This window comes from Mchenga conophoros, linkage group LG7, assembly GCF_057382185.1.
Source record: "Mchenga conophoros isolate Kocher_MC1m ecotype Shallow Benthic linkage group LG7, M_conophoros_male_GT1.1, whole genome shotgun sequence".
Taxonomy (NCBI): domain Eukaryota; kingdom Metazoa; phylum Chordata; class Actinopteri; order Cichliformes; family Cichlidae; genus Mchenga; species Mchenga conophoros.
Genome location: NC_140532.1, coordinates 46,125,605 through 46,152,524, shown reverse-complemented (window position 1 = coordinate 46,152,524; position 26,920 = coordinate 46,125,605). Strand labels below are relative to the sequence as shown.

General features: G+C 41.6%; 3 protein-coding genes across 7 annotated transcripts; 2 read left to right on the top strand and 1 right to left on the bottom strand.

Moving 5' to 3' along the window:
* The first annotated feature begins 3,961 nt into the window (after nucleotides 1–3,961).
* On the top strand, nucleotides 3,962–5,163 carry hcar2 (hydroxycarboxylic acid receptor 2-). The gene has a single exon (XM_085281245.1). The coding sequence runs from the start codon at nucleotides 4,153–4,155 to the stop codon at nucleotides 5,035–5,037; it is 885 nt and encodes a 294-aa protein (XP_085137371.1). The 5' UTR covers nucleotides 3,962–4,152; the 3' UTR covers nucleotides 5,038–5,163.
* A 1,668-nt stretch (nucleotides 5,164–6,831) lies between these two features.
* LOC146570897 (uncharacterized) lies at nucleotides 6,832–11,897 on the bottom strand. 2 transcript variants are annotated; one of them, XM_085279684.1, is made up of 2 exons: nucleotides 11,434–11,897; nucleotides 6,832–10,249 (listed from the first exon to the last, which is right to left on the bottom strand). In XM_085279684.1, the coding sequence occupies exons 1-2, from the start codon at nucleotides 11,630–11,632 to the stop codon at nucleotides 8,658–8,660; spliced, it is 1,791 nt and encodes a 596-aa protein (XP_085135810.1). In that variant the 5' UTR covers nucleotides 11,633–11,897; the 3' UTR covers nucleotides 6,832–8,657. The 2 variants fall into 2 exon arrangements, with proteins under 2 accessions (XP_085135810.1, XP_085135811.1); XM_085279685.1 differs by lacking the exon at nucleotides 11,434–11,897 and adding an exon at nucleotides 10,339–11,415.
* Nucleotides 11,650–26,309, top strand: LOC146570896 (uncharacterized). Of its 4 annotated transcripts, none has more exons than XM_085279683.1 (18): nucleotides 11,650–11,798; nucleotides 13,614–13,689; nucleotides 13,886–13,944; nucleotides 15,470–16,115; nucleotides 16,469–16,541; nucleotides 16,665–16,980; nucleotides 18,548–19,477; nucleotides 20,620–20,700; nucleotides 20,801–20,913; nucleotides 21,013–21,071; nucleotides 21,151–21,240; nucleotides 21,332–21,375; nucleotides 21,457–21,623; nucleotides 23,287–23,357; nucleotides 23,475–23,620; nucleotides 23,718–23,862; nucleotides 25,236–25,373; nucleotides 25,446–26,309. In XM_085279683.1, exons 4-18 carry the CDS (start codon nucleotides 15,621–15,623, stop codon nucleotides 25,731–25,733), a joined length of 3,156 nt encoding a protein of 1,051 aa, XP_085135809.1. In that variant the 5' UTR covers nucleotides 11,650–11,798; nucleotides 13,614–13,689; nucleotides 13,886–13,944; nucleotides 15,470–15,620; the 3' UTR covers nucleotides 25,734–26,309. The 4 variants fall into 4 exon arrangements, with proteins under 4 accessions (XP_085135809.1, XP_085135805.1, XP_085135807.1 ...); XM_085279679.1 differs by having other exon boundaries at nucleotides 16,650–16,980; XM_085279681.1 differs by lacking the exon at nucleotides 11,650–11,798 and adding an exon at nucleotides 11,813–11,948 and having other exon boundaries at nucleotides 16,650–16,980.
* Nucleotides 26,310–26,920: the final 611 nt, after the last annotated feature.

Sequence of the window (26,920 nt, the reverse complement as noted above, 5' to 3'; positions counted from 1 at the left end):
AAACATTATAAAAACAGCACAATATGACACAAACGAATGATAGTTGTTTGAATCTGAGCTCTTTTCATATCGATTATCTTTCAGTGTGAACAAAGCTTATTTAAAAGAAATGTGGATGCTGATGCAAACGCAATATCAGCTAGTCTCTATATCAGAAAAGATGAGCAGCTCTGTGGTCTTGCTTCTCTTTTTCTGCTCCCACATTTTGATGCAGTTTGCTAGTCACGAACTGCAATTGCAATTTACACGACAAAGCAGTTAAATATCTTTACAAAAGAAAAACTCAGGTAGAACTGATATTCAAGGATAATCTGACCCGTTTAGCTCTGCTGTGAATTGTGCTGTTAATTCTGGTCATAATTCCAGGAGATTTCCCTTGTTGGCTGTTAGTGATGATTACCTGATGTAATTAATGCAACACATTTGCACTTCTCCCACAGATGGCAACAACTCACTGCCTTTATGCATGTAGACACGATCCAGATGATCTGCTGAAGTTTAAACTGAACTTCAGAATAGGGAAGAAAGAGGATTTAAGTGACTTTAAATGGGGTGTGTTTTTTTTTTCTGGTTTCTGGTGTTTATTTGGATGGTAGGGTCAGAATTTGTTGCACCGTACATGAATATTTAGGTTTGTGGTGCTGTAATGGTGTGGCAGATATTTTCTTGGCGCACTTTGGACCCCTTGGGACCAACTGAGCATCATTTAAAGGAACCTAATCCAAGGGAGGAACCATTGTTGTGTCTACACATAACTTTGGTACTAGCAGCCTGTTGCAAAAATGCATGATTTATTTCCATGTCTTTAGTTCAATCTGCAAAAAATGCCAAAGATAGCACAGTTTGACAGGCATAAAACAGTATTTGTGCATCAACAAGCTGATTCCCAAAGAGCTATTAACTGAAAACTTGGCATATCTCAGTGTGGTGTGCAGTCTGTCCAAGTGGAGGACAAAAAAGAACCACGAGGAATAAAATGAATCCTATCTACTGAAAACGTACAGTATCTAAAGTTCATTACCTTAATAAATAAGACAAAGACCTGACACAGGACTGAGCGATACATCTATCAGTGCGCCCCAGGGCAGCTGTGGCTACAATGTAGCTTGCCATCGCCAGTGTGTGTGAATGGGTGAATGACTGAATGTAGTGTGAAGCGCTTTGGGGTCCTTAGGGACTAGAAAAGCGCTATACAAATGCAGGCTATCTAGACCTTCAGTGGATCCATCTACTGTTCACTGAAAGCACTTCAGAAATAGCTTCAGTGGAAAGGTGGAGAAACGCCTGAGGTATGCCAAACATCACAAAAACTGGACTGAAAACCAGTGACAACAGGTGGAGGCTCTGCCTCTGGCTTCATTTCAGTCAAAGGTGTTGGAGATCTTGTGAAAATCTACAGAATTATGAACACAGAAAAGTGCCGTCAAATTCTGATCCACTGTGCAATACCATCTGGAAAACGTTTTATTGGCAATGGCTTCATTTTTTAGCACGACAATGATCCCAAACACATAGCAAATGCAGTACAAATATAACTGGATAGAAAAACAGTGAAGCATTCGTGGATTGGCCTCCCCAGAGCCCAGACCTCATCATTATTGAAGCAGTGTGGGATCATGTGGACAGAGAACAGAACAAAAGGCATCCAACATCCAAAGAAGAGCTTTGAAGAAGCCTGGAAAACTATTCCAGAAAACTATTTAAACAAAATACAGGAAAGCTGCCTAAGAGAGTTCACGCTTTGTTAAAGAATGAATGTGATCCTTCTAACAAGTTGTTCCCAATTCACACTATTTTCTCCTAGAAAAAATTGTAAATAAAATACTTTATAAAGACGCTGCACTGTCATGGACTGCGAAACCTTGGCGGTCCAAACAATGTAACTCAGTGTGACGTTTAATGTCAAACTGCTCGCAGCCAGATGGTCATACGATGCAACAGATGTGGAAAATCACGCTGTTCCTGGACAGGTCTGTGTGCGCACAAGGAGGCTCGCCAAGTCTAACTTATACTCGAGTCACCGTCGACACCGACAACTGACACCGATGAGGGATATCAGTGTGATCATTATCTGCACAGGAACAGCATAGATATAAAGGATTATGCTCTACAATATGACCAAGGTAAGAGTCTTTGAACTTGATGAAAAACACTAATATTCATTTAAAAGTTATGTGAAGCCACAAAAAGTGTCTGGATTCAGAAAACAGCTGACATGTTGCTTTCATTGCCATCTGCTTTTGTTCTTTCTGATGATAGAGTATCAGAGCAAACCTGTGGAAATCTTCCATCTTTCATGAGGGAGAAACACCTCCTGTATACCTGACAACAACACACACACACACACTCAAACTCAAAGGTAAGCAAACCTCAGCAGGCACCTTGTAAAGCTGTTCAAACAACCCAAACCAATGAAACGCTATAAACGAGCAGGACGCCATGAAGGGACTGACAGAATGATTTACAGGCATTTACATATTCAGAGACTGTAAACTTCACAGCGGTCTTTTAAATTAATTGTGATTAGTTGCGAAAAGGTCAAAGGTCACCTGAGAGGTAATTCTGTAATCCTCCACATCAAAGGTCTCCATAGATCCTCAAAGCATTCATGGTGTAACTGTGAATCACTGCGTGAGGTGACGTGCAGTATTTCAGTAGGAATAGGGACGCGTCCCCCATTTGGCGTGCTTGATAACCCACCCGGTAGACATCACACCGTGAAACCTGACAGTCTCATGTAACTTGTTACACATGTTACACCAATCAGAAGTGATTTTTCTGGACTGTTGCATCAGTTGTTTACTGCCGATTTTCCGTCAGGCACCATTAGTTTGTTGCATCATTGCCAATCGCTGTGAATGGATGACGACTTGCCGCAACATCTGCTCCTCCCTTAATCTTTGTTTTAACCTGTTTTTTTTTCCCTTTAGCTGTTTATTTCAAACCGCTTCAACTACCTTTCACCCATTTGAGAAATTACTTGCGTTAGTTTTGTCAGTGTTAATTTTAAAGGTGGTGCACGCGGGCCCAAAAAGACATCGTGGCATCCAGAGGGAAAGCCTCAGCCTCCACGCCCTCATCTCCACGCTGTGATTGGATGATCCCCGAAGTGTTGGCTCATGTTCCTTCATATGTTTCTTAATCATTTAGAGGTAAACAGGAGACACATGAATGATTCGTGGAGATTTTGGGCACCAGCCGCTTCAGGAAGACATTAATCAGGTGAGCACCCGGTAACTCCTGATCGCTAGATTACAGTAGAAACAGTTTTGCTTAAGTGTCTGCATCCTGTGTTAGCTCATAAGTCTTGGTGGCCATGTTTTCTTCATTGGCTAGCGCTGCAACCTTTATGAGCACTTTTGTTCTACATGAAATGGAGCTCTGTTCAGCTTAGGCTGCACATTTACATGCCACAAATAGAAATGGTGTGGTGCATGGAAACATGCACAAACCCACACACACAATTCCAGCAGCTGTTTATTGAACGTTTGATAATATTATGCACAGTCTCGTCACAGCTCTGTGGGGGGGTGTAAAAACTTTGTATATGAGGTTGCGAGGCTATTGAGGGTGTCATACTTGAACAGTTAAAGGCAAAAGAGGCTGAAAGGTAAGACGATTTCTGTTCATAACAATATGAATAAAGGGTGAGAGGTGTATCATTACTGAATTAATCAGCTGTAACTCATTCTGTTTATGATATTTCTAACATTAGCCAGCTGTTATTAGTAAAAAAAAAAAAATTAAATAAGACTTCAGTTTTACTTGCAGCATCAGGATGTTCACTTGGGTATTGAAGAGGTTATTCTTCACGCGTTCATTTATCTCTGGCTCAAGTGTCAAAAATACAAAAATAGGTGCCGTGCTGCTGTAAATGCAAACGCATGTATTGTGACAGTATAACTCCCAATATAGCAACAAAATTAGCCACACATAACTTAAGCTTAAAGAGACACAGTAAAGTAAAATGTTAAAGCAGCAGTAGGATAGCAACAGCTCTATGTCAACTCGCCTCTACCAACCATCACCCTGAAACACTTCAATACTGTGTTCCTGCTTGACTCTTGATTCTAACGGGCCTTGCTGGCCTCTTATCTTACAGATCTTTGCACATCTTCTCAATACTTCCCTTTCTGATCTAGTTGAGAGGTCATGGAGGTTTTCTACAACAATTCGTCTCTGCTCTTCATCTCTCACAGACCGCTCAACTCCACTGCGGTTGAGAAGACAGTGTATGAGTCCTGCAGAAACATGCCTGCCGTACTTATCTGGTATCTGAGCCTGCAGTTCACTAACATGTTCCTAGGCATCCCAGCCAACGTCACGGTGCTGTGGCTCATCCACAAGAACAAACGCGACTCTTCCACCTCTGACATCTTCATCCTTCATCTGGCAGTTCTGGACGTCCTCTTCTGTCTCATCCCTCCCCTGGAGCTCGTAAACCTCGTCTTCCTCACCACGACTACCAGCACCTGGTACGTCCTGCGCTTCTTCTACGGCATCAAAGACTCCTCGCCCCTCTTCCTTTCTTGCATCTGCCTGGACCGCTACATGGCCGTGGTCTACCCCATCATCTTCACTAAGCTCAAAGACCGTCTGCACAGGGCAGTCCTGGCCATTGTGGTCTGGCTGATCATTCTGGTCTACGCAGCTGCCAAATGCGCAGGAAACATCGTTAACTTCGACAAGGTTTTCACGGTGATGATCCTCGGAGCGTTCGGCTTCATGGTGTACTGCAACGTAGCGATCCTCTGGGTGCTGAGGCAGTCGCGGCCTGGCGGAGATGCCATGCATCCCGTGAAGAAGAAAGCCTTCAAGATGGTCCTCATTATCCTGGCCATCATAGTGTTCAACTACTTCCCACCTGTCGCACTCTTCCCGTTCAAAGAGTACTTTTCCCCCGATGTGTTTCGCTGCTATATTCACTACATCGCCTTCGGCTTGATGGACTTCAGCAGCACCATTCAGCCTGTGCTGTATCTGTCCAAGGAGGGGCTGCCATGGAGCATCACCTGCAGCCAGAGGAGCAACACTTAAATCCAGCGGGGCTACATGTATGTTGGATGTATTCGAACAAATGTACTGCTCCTGCTTGATTGCATGTTGAAAATTATGATTAATGAAACATTTACCAATGAGGTAAATAGATCTAAGCGCCCTACAAGACCCCAGAATTTTGAAGTTCTTGGTTTAATTAACAAGAAAGGTCAGACCTACAGATAGCTCTGAAATAATACATCTTTAAGGGCTGTGGGAAGTTATAAAAATCATTGTTATTTTACTAGATTTCATAGGATAATTAATAAAGGAATGAGTATCTTAGAGGTTAGTTAGTGACACCCTCAAACAGCAGTTACAGTGGGTGCTGTCAGTAGGTGTGCTGTGACACTTTATGTGATTTCACTCTGCCACTGTAACATTTTCTTTAATTCAATTTTTTAAAAGAAAACCATGCACACCTATTTCTTTATATATCTGATTAAATAAACATGCATGCCCTTTTCGTCCTCGCGTGTAGCCATGTCCTCAGTTTGAGTCGCAAACTACAAGGAATCTAATGCACATGAGCGCAGACAACAGAGACTAATTGCATTTAAGGCAACGAGGAACACCAGCGATAAAATATCATGTTTGGAAATCAGGCAAAAACAATGGTGGACAGATATGAGTACACGTTGGTGAGATGATGTCGCCGCTTCCTTTTGGCAATATTTTACATATTCAAACCTCAGATACCTGCAGTCTGACCGCGATGAGGCAACAGGTCATAAATCCCTTTCATAAAGATGATAAATTTTCACATGCAGCCTCCCTTAAAATTCACGGTGCCATGATCTTCCCTTTAAATTCACACAAATACTTGATACTGGTAGCAGCAGTGGAACATTTGATGGTGTTGTGGAAAATCTAACAATAACCTGCAACACACCCAGTGAGCTTGATTTGAAGTGGGTTTAGTAAACGCACTGCAATGTGGAGAGAGCATCCCAGTGAAACACTAGGTCCATCTGAATTGTGGCCACCGCCCTAACATCTTATATACAGAGACACAGACAAAGAACATTCCACAAACTCTTACATGTTGGCCCTCTCACGGGGGGGGGGGGGGGGGCTATACCTCCTCCCTCACAGAGCCAATTATGACCTTGTTTTCTGCTTGATCCCTGATAAGCAGAAGGAGTCCCACTATCTGTTTAACGTCTCCCATTACAATGGAGTGCTCTTACTATAGTAAAGTGAGAAAGTGATATTACTGTAACTAATGTGATATGATTAAATATGTGATTAATACACGAGAAAAGAAATCTGCCACCACAATGGCTGAAAGGACTTGAACCTAGAAGACAGGGAATGTGTAACCATTTTGCACAGAAGCTATTATCTAATTATTCAAGGCTCCTTATTTTATGATTTTAAAATAAACTTTTTTTTTTAAATTATCAGTAAAACCTACACTCAGTAACTCTTAGGCGGGTTTTTTTTCTAAATGTATTAAAATCCAAAAATGAAGCTCCAATTTTCTCACATTTGTTTAGTAGAAATCACTCTAGCTGCGCTTACAGCCCAGTCTTTATGTTTCTGCAAGCATTGCACACCTGGATTCTAGCACTGTTACATACCTATCAATGCACACCTGGATTCTAGCACTGTTACATACCTATCAATGCATGAGACACTTCAGTGAAAGTAAAATCAGTTCACCTTACCACAATCTGAATACCACACTGTGGTGTGTTTTATTTTCATCGTGCACTGAATGCGTTTGAATGTTTCTGTGTTTTTTGTGCTTTTTTTTAAACGTATAAAAGCTCAATAAAACATGAAAATCTGTTTTCGTTAATGCATCTCTTTAATTTAGACACAGATCACACAAACAGGCTTTAAGTAGCACACAGGCGGACAAATCTGTTCATATAAACTGATATACAACAAGCAGGTACCACAACAATCATGAAGATGGGCTTTTACCCAGCCGTAATGTAACTGTTAGCAAGCCTAAGCTAATCCTCTAAGATCAGCATGACTTACAAAACAGTTACAATATTTATAGAAACATTCTTTTAGTGACGTTATTACACAGATACATTCCTCTCAGGTCAAAGGATCATGTGCTAACTCTATAGTTAAAGCTATATACAGCATTAAATTAATCTAATTTGACCACGCTGCTTATTATTAAGTGAATGTGCCTGTGAGTGACATAATTATAGTGTTATTCTGGTTAAATTAAAAATTTTAGACAGAGCCACTGTTGAAGTTAATCTTGTAGCAACGACTTAGTGTCTTAAACAAAGTCAATAATTTGTCTTTCAAAGTAAAGCATTTTTAAAAACAAGTCACCATAATGGTAACATAGAGGTACATTAAAAAAAACAGTGTGTTATGACAGACAGGGCTACAAAGGAAACAGATTTTCTTCCATTGACAATACATTAATACAGCACAGACTGGACAACAGTGTATTGCACTGAAACACACACACACACACGCACACACACACACACACACACACACACACACACACACACACACCAGTATCAGTAGTTGCACAAATTAATGTTAACTTCAGTTCCACTCACAGGCTTTTTAGAGCTTTTAACCACAGCTCACAGTACTGCAGTACTGTGAAGAAACCTTCAGTCTGTTGTTTTCATGCCAGAATTAAATGATAGATTTTTTTTCTGCAGATGAGGCTTTAGAGGTTCATACAATGAAGCAGGATTTGGGCTTATCAAGGTAACTTCAGGATTAACCCTGTGTTTTAGCATTAACGGGGTTCATGCTGAAACACGTGGTTAACGGGGGTATATCACTGGGGGTTTATCACTACGGTAACTCCAGAGGGAATAATCTTTCAGATCAAACTCCACTGACCAATCAACTCTCTGGAAAACTGGATCAACAATCCTGGAAGATCCCTCAGTGCAACGACACTAAGAATGTTTGTAGTTTTTAAAGACCATCTAAAATCTTTATATTTATGTGACAAGCACCAGTAAGAAATACTATAAGATTATTATATGCACATTTTTTCCTTTATTACAACCATATTATGACAATGTAACAATATTATTGTTTTATAAGCATTCATATATGGTCAACATATATGATCCTAGAGAGGGCGGTGTGTTCAAATCTGCAGGCCGGATAGTTTGGCTTTTATTTTCTATTACATTTTAAGTTTTTTAATTATGATAAGCCAAGTGATGGAGTCGTGACCAGCGCCCTTGCAACCCTGAACTGGATTTTGTTTTTTCAATAGATGGAGAATTTATGAGACACTAGCAGTACAGCATTTACATTAGGAGTTTGTGCTTAGTGGCTCTAGACGACTTTGGCACCTGAAGTCACAACTGGCTCTGTTGCTTATGTAAATGCAAGTTTTTTTTCTGCTTTCTGATCAAGTTAGAAATCCGCCACTTACTCAGCGTCTTGTCTCACATCCTTTCACTGGAATTCCCCCTAAGCTGAGATATAAAAGGTGACAGCTCATGCATCTCATTTACATGTAGTACACTCAAACTCCGTCTGCAGAAGTAGGCAGCTAGATGTGCTTAAAAAGCCCTAAAAAAGCTTGTAAGTGTACCATTATCGCATTGACTACAGTCACATACAGCACTCATTGTCAGTTTTTAAATGACTCACCTCCTACAGTTTTAATTTCTAAGAGTGTCTGAAAGCATCTCTGAGGCTGCGGGTCGGTCCGAGTTCCTTTCAGCCCGACACGTGTCTCCTTCACTCTGAGCCTCCTGCTCTTTTGTTACGTGCATCTTCAGGTGCTTCTTCAGGGAGGACTGGTCAGTGTAGGTCTTCCCGCACTGACTACAGAGGAAGATCTTCTCCTTGGTGTGGACTAGCTCATGTCTCTTCAGGTGACCGGACCTGCTAAAGTTCTTGCTACAGTATGAGCAGCTGTACTCCTTCTCGCCCGTGTGAGTCCTCTGGTGCAATTTAAGGCTGCTGGCCACTGTAAACTTCTTGCCGCACTCGTTGCAGCTGTACGGTCTTTCCCCCGTGTGCATCCGCATGTGGATGGTGAGGTGGCCTGCCTGGCTGAAGGTCTTCTTGCACAGCTCGCAGCTGTACGGCCTCTCTCCAGTGTGGATCCTGTAATGTGTTTTCAGGTCACCCAGGCCATTGAACCTCTTACCACACTGGGCGCAGCAATACGGCTTCTCACCGGTGTGGATCCGCTCATGGATGCGCAGGTTTCCCGCGTTGCTGAATGTTTTGCCACACTCCTGGCAGCCGTATGGCCTCTCCCCGGTGTGGGTCCGCAGGTGGACTTTCAGCTGGTTGTGTTCGTTGAAGCGTTTCCCGCAATGCGAACAACAATATGGCTTCTCTCCGGTGTGGCTGCGTTTGTGTATCCGGAGCTGGCTGGGGTGAGCGTAGGTTTTACTGCACAGATTGCAGCTGTAGGGTCTTTCTCCCGTGTGAGTGCGCTTGTGGGCTTTGAGGAGGTCGGCCCGGCTGAAGCATTTTCCGCAGTAGCTGCAGCTGTGAGCCTTCTCGCCGCTGTGGGTCTTGATGTGAATGTTGAGCGAGGTCGCTCGACTAAACGTTTTGGGACAGGTGGGACAACGCAAAAAGTTGTCACAAACTTCTAAAAACTCCTCTACAGGAACAGCAGGTAAATCGTCTCCTTTAGGGGTCACTGCTTCTGGCTCAGACACATGCCTCGTCCCCACCGCTGAATCCCCCTCTGCTTCTGGGTAATTTTTTGACGCATACTTCAGTTCATGCTGGTGGAAACTGTCCCCATTCTGCTCCTCTTCCTCAGTCTTTATGAACTGACCGTCCTGCATGTATTGATCTGAAACAATGGTGACTTTAACATCGCCTTCATCACCACCGTACTCATGCCTGGGCCCCGGGGATGGCTGCTGATGTGCGTATTCATCACGACTGTCACACCTGACCTCTGTGCTCTCATTTTTTATTGGCTTCATTGTCATATTCAGAAGCACTGACGCCTGAGAGAGATCAATAGCCTGGCTTTCATCCATATCTGACTTTATGGATATCCCAGTTTCCATACCTGTTGAGTTCACACACAGATGCTGTACTGTGTGGTTAGTCTGCAGAAAAAGGGTTGAAGGTGGCAACTCCCCCCTCATCTTTTCTTTGCTCTTCCTCTTGACGCTCTTCTTGTCACTGCTGCATATGGACACCTTGAACATACCATTGGGATGACTCCCCCATTCTGCAGCTGAGAAGTTTTCAGTGGCCTCTTCTTCATGTAGATCTGTGAATTTCAAGCAAAATAATGAGCAAAGCAGCAGCTTTTAACACAGCTAAATGTATGAATAGTATACATTAGTAAGTAGAACTGACCTAACCCCACTGACTGCATGTCTCTGGACTGTGGGAGAACATCAAACTGCACACTGAAAAGCCCCGGCCAGATGGTCGATTTGAACTCAGGACCTTGCTGTGAGGCAACAGTACTTTCTTGCTATGTTTGCACATGTTTCAATAAATCCCTGCATCTACTTTCAATTTTTTCTGGCAAAAAATATAAATAAATGATAGGTTGCTCAAGACGTTTCCATTGTACTGTATTTTTTGCTGGTTCTATACTAATTAGCATCCATACTATACACAGTATTACTACTACATATTACAGTAGACATAATTGTCCTTTACAGCGTTGGCTATAAATGCATTGTGCGGTGAATTTGCGCATCAAAAATCTATTTTATGCACAAATATATAAATCCAACTGCTTAAACTATTGTTTGTTTGTTTGTTTATTTTATAATTATGGTCATTTTATTTGGGGGAAGGCCTAAACCTCTTAGCACAAAATCTGCTTTTTACCTCATAAACATTTTGGCACTGAAACTAATTGCTGTGTTCTTTACTGATAAATAATTGGACAGTTTTGCCAATTATTCAGTCATTCTTTTGGCAACAAACAGTTGAAATAAGTTAAGTTTAATATTCATAATTGATAGAGGATTCAGTTTTCTTCTCATATTTTATTTTCTTCTTCCGGCTGCTCCCTGTAGGTGTCACCACAGTTGAACATCTGCTTCCTCTCTGTCCCTAGCATTCTCCTCTGTCACACCAACCCTCTGCCATGTCCTCCTTCACTACATCTACGATTCTCCTTTGAGGTCTTCCTCTTTTCCTCCTGCCTGGTAGCCCCAGCTCTTCATCATCCTTTGTCCAGTATATCCACTATCCCTCATCAAACCATCTCAACCTCACTTGTCTAACTTTGTCTCCAAACTAAACCTGAGCTTCCAGTCAAAGAAGTAAAGTAATCAGCTGAAGTTGTAGCTGTAAAACATGCACAGCTCCATTATTTGCATGTAAATGTTCATGGGTATAGTGTCACGTGGTTCCCTTGTACATAAGTCTATCTGATGATGGTCCAGGGCATGCTTTAACTAACATGTCATGAGCGACAGCAGGTCACCATACCTCCAGGTGCAGACTCTGTGCTTGTCTGTGCAAAAAGCAGCCGCTTCAGGCCCTCGTTTTCAGACTCGATCCTTTGTATTGTGCCCTGGTACTCGGACAGTGTCCGGTCGACTGAGTCCAGGATGTCGCTCACCGTGGCTTTAAAAATCTCATTCAGTGAAGACTCTAGGAACGTTTTTAGATCCACGGTCTTGGCCATTGTAGCCTGAGCGGACACAGCTGCACACACTTCACCAGATGTGTGTTTGCGCAAGGTTGAAAGTCTCTGGGTAAAAGTGGGTGTGTGCGACCCTGCTGCCGTGTGCGGAACAAACAAAGCAGAGACAGCGAGGAGAGGACGATTCTGCTTGTAAGACGACTCCCAGGTTTGTAGCGCCCCTGCTGGTGTGGAGGGCAATTGACTGTTTGTGTTTGTACAATAGTGTTAAAGTTTCTTTAACAGCAACAAACGTACTTGTAGGAGCAGTAATAATCCGCATTACCCCAGCGGCAAGGATGTTCACCTAAAATGTTAGGTAATACTAATATTTTGATACCAAAGGCTATCCTGATGCTAATAATGCTAATAAATTTCTAGAGTATAGGTAACAAAGCAGTTCCTGGGATTCATATTTATATGTTAAATATATAAACCAACTTAACGGTATAAAAATGGTAACAGGGAATAAAAGCTTCAGTAAAACATCAGTTATTCGTTAGCAAACTCTTGCTATGAGTTACTGCAGTTAATGTGTTCGCTAACTGCTAACGAAGCTAACAGAGTGCTAATGCTAATAATATTAATGCCATTTAGAGACATTTAGAGATAAAAATTGACATGTTAATATAGCTATCACCGGACATTTTTATGTATATATTTGTAGGGCTTTCAATAAAATTCTTCATCTTTAGTTGCAAATTAAATTGAATGAAACTACCATAGATAGTTGCTCACCTCCCATTTTTTCGTATGTATACAGGAAACAGACTAACGTAAAGAAACATTTTATTTTATGAGCATTTTTCATGACTGACATGGGCAATTTTCACAAATGTAACACATATGTCAAAGTGCAGGCCTGTGCAGTCACAGACAGCTCCTTCATGGTACTGCAGCAAGGTGCCAATAATAACAATTAGATAGTATAGCTAAACATTTACACTTTTCATTCATAAACACAGAATTTGTATACACCCAAATACAGGCTATCCTCTTGCTTGGTACTTGTTGGACTGGCTTCTGTGAAAGTGCTGAGTAGACAACTGCTAAAGGAAACATTACATTTGCAAGTCAGTATCCAGCCAACCTACCAGGAAAACAGTAACAGTGAAGTGTAGCTCTACTGAACAAGAAACATTATAGACATAGAAAACCAATAAATGCAATTTAAGTATAATAAAAGTGCTATAAGGTCGTAAAACAGACAAAGTTGAATGATTTCTCTATTGATACCTTGAAAAGGTCTATAGCTAGGTTACATTGACATTACATTGATTATTGTTGCTCTATGTTTATAATAGATACTTGTGCTTGTGCTAGTTTTAGTTAAACAGGTGTATGATTGGATATGGTGCTATCATTTGTAGGCCATTAACTCTAGAAATTATACACAAACAACACCTGTCTCAACGGTTATTCTCGCTTTGTCACACGCAGTTTTTTGCTGGTTTTACAACTAGTGAGATACAGAGAGGCCAATTTACGTGGTTCCTCACCCCAAGTTTTTTTTTTTTTTTTGTAAGATATTTCTTTGCATTTTACACCAGTGAAATAAAAGGCATACGCACAACTCTCTGAGTGATTTGATGCTAAATATAGGATGAATTGATGTGTGAGAGAGGAATGTCTTAAAAAATGTCTTGTATGTGTCAAACAGGCTTTTCTGCTCACAGTTGGCACCAGCAGAAAGAGTAACTGCTAATGAGTTTGGATACCTTCTGGTTTTTCCACATTGTTCCTAGTGGCATCTGAAAGAATGAAGTCGGGCCACTCCCCTTACCTCACTGGTGTCTCTGTGGTTGTGTGTGTATGTGTGTGTGTTTGCATGCATGCCTTTAGGCCAGTGGGGCGGGGGCCAGGCCTCTCAGGTGTCCTTTTAGTTCCTGAGTCATCTGCCAATCACAATGAACCTTTCCTTCCTCCTTGTTGCTGCCATTCAGCAGATCTTTTCCTCCTTTCCCTCCCTTTACTTGCTGTTCAGAGTGAAAAAAACGACGCAGGGAGACGTAACCACGAGTTTGGTCTAGTTAATATGGACAGGAAGCATGATGAAGAAGGTAAGGGAAGATGGTCCAGACTTGGGCTTGTAACCTACACTTAAAGGCTGCTAGGTGGATATGAGACTTGTTTGCTATACACAGCTCTGAGGCTTACTTGCAGGCTTCTCTGTGTCTGCGTGTTGAGTGGCTGTTTCTGTGAGTGCACAGCGATATAAAGCCGGTATAACACAGTGGTTTGCTTTTCTCTCCACAGGACTTAAGAACTCACAAGCTGGCTGATCATATGATGTCGCTTTAAAGAACCCAGAGGGGGTAAGTCACGCTTCACATTTGAAAATATTCCTCCTATAATGAGATTGGTTTTACTTTTATTTCTCTGAATACTATTATTATTATTAAGCCATTTCAAAACTTTTACTTCATTCGATGTGCCTGTGTTCCCTTTTTTCCCTCTAGTATCTTTTTTTCCGTTACCATTTATACTTCTCCTTTAATTTGTGTTAACCATCCCCCTAGCATGTAATTTTGGTGAGTATATTCCCATGCAATCTAAGCAACTTCTCGTGACCACACTCAGCTCAGTCAGAATATGTCTAAATGTTTTGGCTGAAGTCACCAAGTTTTATTCTTGTTCTCTCTTTTATTGTGTCTGAGGAATGTTTCCGCAAAGCTTCACAGCCGTCTGGCTTTCACTGGTAAAGTTTTTATCATCAACAATGCTACCGCATATAATCTGGTGCAAAACTGTTGCTGTATGAAACAAAAGTCTATCAAGGAGAGATTGAAATCAGGACAGCGCCATCGATGTTCAATGTGTGAGGGCTGCCCGTTACTTTTTAATTTTTATACCGTGCATTTTTATTACCGTCTGGAGAAATTAAAAGAAAAAGAAAAGCAACAATTTAAGCATTTTGTTTTCAAACACAATCTGACTCATTTAGAGTTTTCTCTCTTTGTTGCCTCCCATAATGTAGCACTTGCTGCACGCTAACAGGAACTGAGAAGTGAGCACCCACACAGGAAATGTGGTCTATCCCGGATGTTGGTTATCTGACGTGAATAAAATAATGAAGATAGACAGAAACTTTTCAATAAAAAGGCATTTTCCAGAGAGAGAGTGGCATAGATGAAGGTGACATTAAAGTAGTTGAATAATACTGATTATTATTTCCTCCCAAAGTGCAAAGGCAGGTGGTATTTTGGCCTCTGTGTTGACAGGAGAGACATCCATGACACTCTTTTGTTTGTGTCGATAACAAGCATTGTAATTAAAGCAGAGACCCGGCTTTATCCACAAGCCAGGTTCGCAGTGCGATTTGGCGATAAAACGATAAACGCAGAATGCAGACAGTTAAACTGCTCACCAGAAGCAACCCCTCAGCCCCTCCCTAGGCCTCGATTCTCTATCCTCACCATGTACACCTCTGACTCTCTCTTGCTTGGCTGATTTTCTGTGGTCAGGAAGTACAAGCGTGCTTCTGTGACATTTTACTTAAAGCTTGTTGCACTGCATAACTGCAAACACACACCAAGAGTTTGAGATCCTTGCCAAATGAACATGATGGGATAAAAATAAAATTACAGACAAAACTGGATTATGTTGCCATACAAGTGGTGAGTGCAGTTTAACTATAATGATAATCTGTATTTGAATGGCGGCAGTTTCTTTACAACTAAATATAGCAGCGTTTTATGAATGGCTTTTTTGTCTGTCAGCTAATCATCTCCCCCCGGGGGTGTTTCTCCATTTTCTTTTTAATGCGAGATTCAAAGAGCTTTAAAACGTGGTAGTAGTTTGATCTTTTGTATTTTTTTCCTTTTTTTAAAATTATTACAGATCTGTGAAAGGCAGCACCCGGAAGGGGGCTCACCTTAAAAAGTTCCTGTCTGTCATTTGGCCAACGAGGACATTTTGTAGCCATACATCTGCAGATTTTACACCTCTCACCACAACCCACAAATACACTGATAACTACTGAGAGGCGCTTATGGAGGAGGACAGCTTGTGCACCTCTCAGACAGTTGCTACAGATTCAGTGCTTCAGCAAGAATCGAGTAACTGTATAGATCATCAGTCCATCAATTGGGAAGAGGAGGCAGCAGCATTGTCGGATCAGGCCAATCTCAGCCCTAAGAAGGGCTGTGATGCCTCTGAGGAGGCGGAACAGTGGGGCCAAATGATGTGGCCAGTGTGTCATGTCAACTGTACCAGCCCCCCACTTTCCTTTGCTACAGTTCAATGGGACATGCCCGATCCCGCTGCAGAGCAGCCTCTGCTCATGACTGACAGCAGCTCAGCCAATGAGCTGGACTTTGAGGATGTCAGCGCTGTGACGAATGAAGGCAGCACTTCCCCATCACTTCACGAGTCTCAAGAGGATGTCAGCGCTGAGCTTTTCAAAGCGGAGAGCAGGGAGGAAGAAGCTGGCCTCGATCCACAACCTCTGAATTCAGAACCTGAGTGGACAGGAAGTGACACTGAGGTAAGGTTTTTTATTTATTTATTTATTTTTAGATAGATAAATAAATAAAGATAGATGGATATAAAGAAGGTGTGTGTGAGGTTGTTAGGTTGTTTAGGATTTTCTTTTTCCTGAGTGAATGTTCACACATTTACCTACAGTTTCCTGTATCGTTAACCCTTTCTTTACTGAGCATAACTCAGCATCTCTGTCTTTGGGTTGCTGTGGCAGGTTGAGCAGAGTTAGGTGGATCAGGGTGGATGTAATGTTAGTCAGATGAGCCTCAGCATGTATCTTCCTGCTCGCAAACCCACGGGCAATCACAAGTTTTTCTCTCGCAACTAATGTTCAGTGGCTCGTCTTGCAATTTTCAGCCATGTGATGCTGCAGATGTGCAAGAGCTGGAGACACGGTGGAAAGAAGACGAGCTGGTAGAGAGTAATAACGGTATGTATCACTCAGAGTTGTTGTTAAACATTCATGGCCTTGATGGCTTGCCTTTCAGTAATATTTTCTATAAGTTAACTGCATGCAGTCGTATTCACACGCTTCTAGTCCCATTGAGAGCAGAATCGGAAGAAGAGGAGGGTCGCTCAGTGACATCACATCCCGCTGAAACTGAGGAACTAATCGATACTGCTCTGGGAACTGGAAGCTCGGATGAATATGTGGACAGCTTTGTAGATTTAAAGCTAGAAGAGGAACAGAAAGACTCCTGTGTTCTGCTGACTGGGCAGGAGGAGTCAGGAGAGTCGGAGGAAAAGCGAACTTCAGCAAATGGTGACAAAACCGAGGAAGAGAACGAGCAGTGGGGCAAGGTAGAAGAAGGGCAGAGTGAGGCAAACGCATCCTGCAGTGAAGAAAGTGTCATTTGTCTGATGAATGTGTGAGTATCATGAGCTTGAAAAAGAGGAACAGGAAACATGTGCTAACATTAAACCCACTGAGTGAAAAGTGTGAATAAATCATCTGTAAAACGCTGTTGATATTCTATACCATCGCTTGATTCTGAAACCAAAAAGAACTCGGTATGTTTAACACCGATTGCATGACAGAACATCGTTTAATCATTTCTGACACCAAGTCAGCAATGATTTTTCAAAAAAAGCTTTCTGGGTGAGGTCGACTTATTACAGTAACTAAATAAAACCAAGAAAAATCTTTAAGTCTACAAGATTGAGAACTTGACATTGTTCACAACATGTCAGTAAATTTAAAGGAGATTTGTTCAGCATTTAATGAAAAATGAAAATGAAAAATATGTTTGCAGAATGTCAGCTCAAATATAATTATCACATTATTTTTCTTAACAAGAGTGTGACTGGGTATTAGGTCCATACTGAAAGAACCAGAGACTTAATTTTGCCAGAACATCTTGAAAGTACTAGCAAATGTTGTCTCGTCTCCCGAGAGGAGGATGTTTTCACACCCATACAAAAATTTCTGCTTTCTGACCTTTTGATAGTCAATTCTGCATTTTATTTAAATTCAGGTAACAAAATCTGCCACAATCATACTCTCAGCTACTCCTGTCTTCCTCAAAGGGGGTCGACAAAGAAGGATCCACGCTAGCTTTTGACCCCATGAGGCTGGGTTTGGGTCTCCTCCCAGTCCCAATTCTACATTGCTCACTCAGAAAATTTAAGTTATTCTGACTGCTGTCCATTCTCAAGAAACAATTTCTCCTAATTTAACCATGTAGTCTAAACTGTATGCAGATTTTCTAAGGAAACGACTTTGCATAATTTTTTAAAGAAATGTTAATCTAGATATTATGAGGAGGGAGTTGCATAGCAACATAACAGCTCCTATGCAACATAACGATTTCTGTGCAACTGAGTGTGGTGGCGATATATTTTGATATATTTCCTGGTAATTTCTAATAATAGCTCAATACTGCTTTTAATAATAAATGCCACCACTGTTGAATTTTAGGTGATGATTATTAGAATAGTAGGTAGTTAAACTGTAAAAATAGAACAATGATGGCACTGACACCTATCAAATAGTGCTATCACAACTCCAAAAGACCCGAAGATTGTGGTTGGTATGTAATGGTATGTCTTTAACGCCTACGTGCTGTTAGCTAAATATACTTCTTTGACCGAAGACCTCCTACTCCTCATCTGGGTTTTTGTGATATAACACTTAATGGTTACTAATACACAGTTTCTCAGCTGCATTTTGATGTTTCTATGTTGCATTTAAATTATTTTGTCATCTAACACCAAACAAGTTGCGAGCATGATCGCTAAGAGCAGCTTTATTTAAAGTAGTGGTGTTGACAGAAGCCACACAGAGAAACAAGTCAGTAAATATCATGCAGAAGAGGTTGAGTGACATCTCTGGCCCTCGCTAACTGCGTATCCTTCCATTGTGTCATGCAAGTTTTGTTTTTTTACTGTATAGTATTTTTTGCAATAACTGCACTGCATATTTCGTGCACTTTTTAGGGAGGTACATCCAGAGCCCCTTCCAACTGATGACACTGGAGTGTCGACAGAGGCAGATAAGCTAGTGGATCTGCCACCCCCAGAGCTTTTGGAGGAAAGCCTGCAGTTCAGCGCTGAAGAGGACCAAGAGATACTGAACCAGTTACATGAAGATCTCACCAGTCGGACAGAAATGTGTGAAGATGTCGAACAGAACGTGGAGCCTGAACAGCCAGAAGCTGTGGACAATGACGAGGGAGCAGCGTTACAGGTTTTAGAAAATGCAGAGAGGATAGAAAACAAACAAGAGCTGGGTGAAAAACTGGAGGATTTAAATTGTTTAGAGCAACAAGACTGTGTTCAAACAGCTTTGCAGGACACAGACGCTTCACTGCAGCTTGAGGTGCAGGACAGAGAGCCCGAGCATCTCGAGGTGACTGAAAACCCAGAGCAGATACCAGTAGAGGGGTCACATGAAACCGAGGAAGACGCTGACCACTTAGAACCACCCCAGCATCTGGAAGAGTCACCAGAGATGGAACTGACAGACCAGGTAATCCAACCTGACGATGCAGAGCAGCCAGAGGAGTCTCCTCAGTTGGAGCAGGCTGTTTGTGTTGAAGCTGAAGACCCTGGAAAGGCAGGGCAGCAAGAAGAGACAGCGCCTTCAGAAGACGATAAGGAACCAGTAAATACAACCGAAACTCAGGAGTTAAATGAGGAGGAAAAACAGGGTGAGACTTCAGATCTAACAGAAGATGTTAGGGGGACTGAGGATGGAGATTTAGAAACAGTAGTGGCAAACGGAAAGCAGCCCACGTCCCTGGAGACAGCGGTGCCTCTTATGAATGGAGGCGAGGTGGACAGAGAGAAGGCCCGCATCCTCGCTGAAAAGCTGTTCAAGTTGGACGAGATTCAACGTGGAGATGTGGTGAAGCACTTAGACAAAGAGTAAGAGTATATATTTTAATAGATTTGAATCATTTTAGTCTTTTGGTGGTGGCTCCACAGAAGAGCTCCAAGATCCGTATGTTTGCAAATGTGTGCTCAAACACAACAGATTATATCTATGTTAAATTTTATTTTTGTGACACATTTACAGTTTCCAACTTGTGAAACGCTTTAAATTAACTATAACCAGGTTACTTAAATCCATGTTCAAATGCTAAAGAAATCCAGAAGTGGAGACTTCGACAAATCTTCACACCTTTTTAAATGCAAAAGCATCCATTATTATTATGATTATATTATAATTTAAGCGTGCATACGTGTAGTAAATATCTCATAATTTTAATCTACATTGAGTCCTATCTGTTTTTGTGCAGAATACTTTTAAAAATGTAAAAGAAAATTCTGAATTTTGGACTAAATACTAGGACATATGTTTGTGTCTATGCTAGCTACCACCTCTCACCACTGCCAGGTGACAGAAGTAGGCTATGACGCACATATTATATGCTTTTTTTAAGTCAGCATATGGGTTTCACATTTTTTCAGATGTATATATAAATGAAAAAAAAAAGTAAAAAAATGTTACTAATCATCTAGTTTTCTGCCAAAGGCGGTGGGCCACTGCTATATATTGTATATTTTAAATTATTTCATTTATGATCTTAAATCATCATAATTTGCCCAAAAGAAACAACTTTGCGTTGTTTCGAAGGTGCTGATTTACTCTCAGCACCTTAGGGTTAGGTGCTGAGAGCAGGCAAGAGCAGCCAGGGATCGCACACCAACCCTCTGAGTAGCAGATGACCTCCTCTACCTCCTCAGTTGCAGCCACCCCAAACATATGAAACCTTAAGACCTAAAAGGCCCGCCTGAATTAAAACTCACTCTTCCCTCAAATTGAAAAAGCCTCATAACATTGAGTCACTGAAGCTGTTGCGGAGTGGGGTTGGGTAAGGAGGTTTGAGTGTGTTAATGCTTTGCCGTTGTATTGAAGAAGTCAGTATTTTTTCGTAACACCACATCCTTCCCCATGAAATAAAATTACAGATGAATGTGGCAGATAAATAAAGCGGTGACAGTGCTGACGTAGTTTATTTTTTCTTCTTCTCTCTTTTATTTATTTATCAATTGTTTTTATTTAGTAACGACTTCAGCCGCGCTGTCGGAGAGGAATACCTGAAATTCTTTGACTTCACCGGCCAAACTCTGGATCACTCCCTGAGGTAATAAAACAAACAGAAGCTTGGATTGCCTCCACCGACATCTCCTTTTAAAACGGAGAGGTTCAGAGAGCGTCTCCTAGTCATTTTCTTTCTTTCTTAGGTCTTTTCTCAAAGTGGTGGTGCTGATAGGAGAGACGCAGGAGAGAGAGCGCGTGCTGCAGCATTTCTCCTGCCGCTTCCATCAGTGCAACCCTGACTCCTTTTCCTCCTCGGGTGAGCCTGTTGTGTCGTGCTGCGAGATACAGAGATAGGAACTTACATTTAACAGATTCTTGCGTCAACATCACTTTTCTGTTTTTTTAATGTCCTCAGGGGCTGTGTTGGCTCTGACATGTGCCCTGATGCTTCTCAACACTGACTTGCATGGACAGGTAGCAGACATTTGTGGCATTTAGAGCAATCATTGTAAACTTTGTGCTGTAATCAAACATGTGTTGTGTGTGTTGACAGCATGTAGGAAAATCCATGTCGTCTTCTAAGTTTGTGTCAAACCTGGATGGAATGAATGATGGAGTGAACTTCAACAAGGATCTCTTGAAAGTAATACTTTCCTAGATTTTCAGTTTTTCCTTTGGAGAGCTCCTTGAGAAAAGTTCAGTCCTGATTGATGAAGCTTTTTCTCTCTTTGCAGAGTCTTTACAACTCCATAAAGAACGAGCCGCTGGAATGGGCTGTGTAAGTAAAGCGATTGTGCGTTAGTCCTCCTCGATTTTAATGCGTGATCTCACTCGCATATTCTTCCATTTTATGTCAAAGTGATGAGGATGAGCTGAAGAACGTGGTGAATGAAGATCCGGGCGACAATCCACGGCTGCGCTCAAAGGTTAACCCCTTCCTGGACATTCCTCATGACAAAAAGGCTGCCGTCGTCAAAAACGGGTTTCTCCAGAGAAAGCTACACGCTGACATCGATGGCAAACGCAGTGAGTGCGACACAGATACACATCTGAGATTCACGCTGCAGCTTTAGATACACCATCTACACATTACAGCTACAGAAGCTGCTCATGCCACGAAGCTCCCAGTGCACTGTTTCTGTGCACCAGAGGAGGTTTGGAGCTCTGCAGTTATTATGTCAGCAGAGCGTTGCTGACTTTTGCTCACAAAGCGCCTCAGCACACTGTGACTTCACGTGGTCTTCCACTTTGTGGCTAAGTTGCTGTGATGCCTAAATGCTTCCACTTTGCAATAATTCCACTTCCACAACTAGTCATGAAATATCTGTGAGTTAGGGACTTCCTAACAAAGTATTCCTTCCTCAGGATGTTTTCCATGTTTTAGAACAGATAAATAAGGTATGTTTTATCCCATCTGGTCTGAAACTTTGAATTTGAATTTGAAACTGTAGATTTTAAACAATAAAAGTGAAATTGAAAAGACTAAATCTGCTCTGGAAACCAACAAAATCTTAAATTAATTTGAAAATAAACTAAAAATAATCCCCTAAACTTTACTCTTTACTTGCCTCAAACATATAACGCTCTTAAAAAAATGGAAATAAATGTATAGATGTGCGCATGAGTACAGTTATTTTGAATTATCAAGAATATTTTGTAAATCGTTTGACGTTTTATCGTTCCAGTCTGTGCCTCAAAGTTACCGCTTAACCTCGTGAGGCAGAACTCTTACTTGTAACACCTCAAACTGAGAATGAAGCAGATGGTACAGTGGTGTAACGAGATTTTACAGTCACTGGCCACTTTATTGAGTACACAGGTTCAACTGCTCGGTAACACAAAGATCTAACCATCCAGTCGCATAGCAAAAACTCATGTGAATAAGATCACACAATGAAGTTCAAAACAAACATTAGAATGAAATGAGATGAGGTTGGTTGTTCGTGACAGACGGGATCATCTCATATTTCAGAAACTGCTGACCTTCTGGGATTTTCCCCACACAACCACCTCTAGGGTTTACAGTAAATGGGCTGAAAAAAGGAGACAGTAAGCAGCAGTTGATGCCAGAGGTCAGATGTATTGATGCAGCAGCTGAGTGATGCTGTCATGTCAGCGTAAAGCGTAATCTCTGAGGAATGTTTCCAGCAAATTGTTGAATCTGTGCCATGAAGACTTAAAGCAGGTCTGAAAGCAAAAGCAAAGTGAAACTAATAAACTTCCCACGAGGGTTTATTTAACTAAACTGTGATTTAGTGATGCAGTCAGATATTGTTTTGAACGCTTAGCTGTAAAAGGCTAAGCGTTCAAAACAACGCTTAGCCTTCCCTGCCGGGCGGTCGGCACGGACACCTCAGTTTATAAATGCAAGAAGTTGAGAATGAGGCGATGTAGGATTTGAAATTGACACCATAGGTGCATCTACTAAAGATCTCAGAAAACAGTTTTGAATCTCAGTGACCTTGAACAAGATTTTCAGAATGTTTTGAAAATCTTGTGAATGCGATAATTTGAGAAGGAAATCAGCTATGATTTTGAGATTTATACCATATGTGCATCTGAAGGCTGAGGGCTAACGCTGGCAGCCACCAGTATTTCTTTGCAGGAGGAGGTTTGGCGAATTTTAAAGAAGTTAACGTCTCCTTTGCATGAGTTTTGTTACTAAATGCTGGATGCTTCTGTGTGGTAGCACCATGGGGAAAGAGAAGCTGGAAGACTTTTGATGGAGTGCTTAAAGGAATGGTCCTTTACTTACAGAAGGTCAGTAACTCCATTCCTGCTTTGTTAATAGTGTAACAGAGTCTATTATACAGAATATAGCATCATTTCCTGTGTTTTGTGATTGTGCGTTTCTTTATGTTCCTTCTTATGTGTTAGAATGATTATCGAAGGGATCAGCACATTATAGAGGAGGTGGTGAGCGTGCATCACTCTCTGGCTGAACCAGCAGCTGATTACACCAAGAAGCCACACGTCTTCCGTTTGCAGACGGCCGACTGGAGGGTTTTTCTCTTTCAGGCCTCGTAAGTCGCAGCACGTCCAAGCCGAGCATACATATGCGGGTTTGTGCCAAAGAGTCCAACGGCCGGTGTCAGAACAGCCATTTGTTTTTCTTGTCAGGTCCAAAGCGGAGATGAATTCGTGGATCAGCCGCATCAACTTAGTCTCGGCTCTTCACTCGTCGCCTCCGTTCCCCGCTGCCGTCGGCTCCCAGAGGAAGTTCCGCAGACCGATCCTCCCCGCATCGCAGTCGGCTGAGACTCTGGTACACACACACCGAGCTGTCCACTCAGACAAACCACCACTTTGTGTTTGTGTTTTGCTGTGGACATGCTTCATTAACCTTCACATGACTGAACTTTTTGCTCACTAGAAGTGACAGAGTAGGCCTGTTATATTTTAATTTGTTTTTAATGGCTCTATTTGTGCTTCCTTTAGTCTAGAATAATGTTCTAATGTATTTATTTACGGTTTTCAATCATCTTGAGACAAAATGGAGTTAAAAATAGCAAATTAGGTTTATTTAGATAACCCTTGTCTTTTACTTCTCATAAAACAAGTGTTCCTTCGCTCGATAATATTAGAAAAATGTACATTTTAATGTATTTTGGTGTCTCCCACAGCCAGCATAAACATAAACGCTACAGTGATATCATTTCTTTGTTTCTTAAGTCCTGTTTTGAAGATTAGCCTTTTCTGCGATCTTTGTTTCAAAAAAACGGATAACACGAGGAGGAGCTGGTTAGACTGGGAATCCACTGACTCAGTTGTCAGCAAATAAACATACCACAGATAATCCTCCATTTTGAATTTATACAAAATAAACCTCTTTTTTTTTGTCATTATGAGCTGAAATGAGAGAGAATTAGACTCATCAGGAAAGAGTTTGACCTCCAGATAGAATGCAGGTTTTAGGCCAGTACAGATGGGTTTTATTTTTTCCAACCTGGGAGCTACGTCCATGTTTTACACCAGCGATGTGTAACTCGTTTTACATCGCCCACTTTGACCTTAAGTGGGGCAGACCAGTGAAAATCCCCTTTTCAGTGTAAAGAAGTTTAACTACACATTGAATCCCTCAGATATTGTCATAGGAGAAAAAAAGAAGTGCAGTTACAAAAATGCTGCTGTAGTAAATGGATGAAAGCTGTCAGCATGACTCTTTGGGCTTAAATTGTAAGAAATAGATGTGTAAAATTACAGAAAAAGGTTCTAGCAGATATGTCTCGATGCATGCTCAATCACCCGGGTAAGGAAATCTGTTCTAGGAACTAATTCATTCGTGACTTCACTAAATGTTTGTTTTGTTTGATATTTTATCAACAGCACAAGTTGTAAAATCTATGAAAATACAGTAAAGTACAGAAGTCTATGCCCTCCTTATAATTTTCCACTGGGCCAGGTTGGCCCCCCAGCCCTATGTTTGACACCCCTACTGTCTGTGGTGGCTGTAAATATTGAAACCATTAGAGGCATTTTATACATTTTGTATTTCAGTAGACGCATAGTGTGTCCAGCTATAGTGTGTCCAGCTATAGTGTGTCCGATAGTGCTTCTCTGCTGTTGTTTCTGTTGGTTCCTCACCAGTGTTTGTGTCACATTTATTTACATGAAGCCTCTCATGTGTTCCCTGTGCAGGAGCATCAGCTTCAGTCTCATGCAAAAATGCTGGAGTCCTTCAAGGTGGACCTCGAAAACCAGCAGCAAAGCACGCTGGACAGCAAAAAGGCCAAAGCCCGGGATATGGAGGAGCACCTGCAGTACCTGCAGCATGAGGTGAGATGGACCCAGGATTTTATATCCATATATGATTATTAATTGAGCCACTCATCAGCCTGTGTCCCACAGATATGTCGCTATGAGACCTACATTCGGGTGCTGGAGGGGTGGAAGAGCGTGAAAAAGACAGGCGACAGCGAGTTAAACGCACCAGACCTGAACTCGTTTGATAAAGCTGTATGCGCTGACTCTCTGGGAGAGGAAGATGATGTGGATGGCATGCTTAAAAAGTCCCACTCAAGCCCTTCTCTGGAATTGGAGGTGGCGCCTGCAGCAGTGGTCAAAGTCAGACGAAACATCTCTGAGAGACGGACGTATCGCAAGCCCATCATTCCCCGATGGAACAAAGAGGTCTGAAAGCTGCTTCGCTCACAGATCACACGACCAGTTTATATCCTTTGAAAGTTTAGATTCATGCACGCCGGAGGTGCGCTGACGTTACTCTTTTTTTAGTTTGTGGAAGCACCGAGCAGAGAACAAAGAAACACCCAAGTCTCATCTAAAAACTGCCTTAGCAACTTATTGATCTTGTGCACTTTTCAATAAAGATAAACCTCAGGTAATCCATAACCTTCAAACTCCCTCAGGACCGAGGGGAGACCCTGACCTAATTTTTTGAGTGACTTAAATTCCTGGACCTAATTTATTTAGTATTGTTTTAATTTTTGAATTTGAATTTTTGTTTTTCGGTACTCAGAATGGCACAGATGTTTTTCACCGTGCTTTGCACCACAAGAGGGTACTGTAGCACAGGATATTGCGCTGTGATATCGCCCTGCCGTCCTGTCTGTTGTGAAGTGGTTTTTCTAAAGAATCCTCATTGCACTTTTGTTTTTCTATACCATATGTATGAAATGTTTATTTTCTCTCTCTGTTACATGTTTTGTTCAAATGAAAGGTTCCTTTTCCACAATAAAATATAACTTACATTTATTATTCAGTATTCTGGAGACACTTTTGGTTTCAGCTCCTGTTATTTATCATCACTTTTTAGCACATTTTCAAGACAACCTTGTTTTTATAGACACAAATGCCGTCACTGATATTAGAATATCCGCCATAAAGCTCACAGATACTTGTGTGGCACTTGTTTTCACAACAAAATGAATCTGAATCGATTTTTGGACTGTAATTTATTTGTTTTGTGCCGTCTTACATATCTTATAATTGTATTTTTGATCCGTTAAAGACTAAAAGTTTAATTGATTTTATTAGTTACCCCTAATACGGTTAAACGTGTGTGTTTGTTGGTTGGATTTCTGGCCAGTGTACTCTGTTAGTTTGACAACAAAATGCACACTGCATCTTAGCTCCTCTATTTTTGTTTTTAACTACAAAACTCGGTCATAATGGACTCATCAGCCATGTTATTGGGCACACATTGTCAGTACCTCGCTGGATTCCTCAGAGATTTTGGGCTATAGTAACATGAAAGCGTCACACAGGTGCTGCAGATTTGTCAGCTGCACATCCAGGATGTGAACCTCCCGTTCCACCAGATTCTAAAGGTGCTTTTATGAACTGAGACCTGATGACTGTGGAGG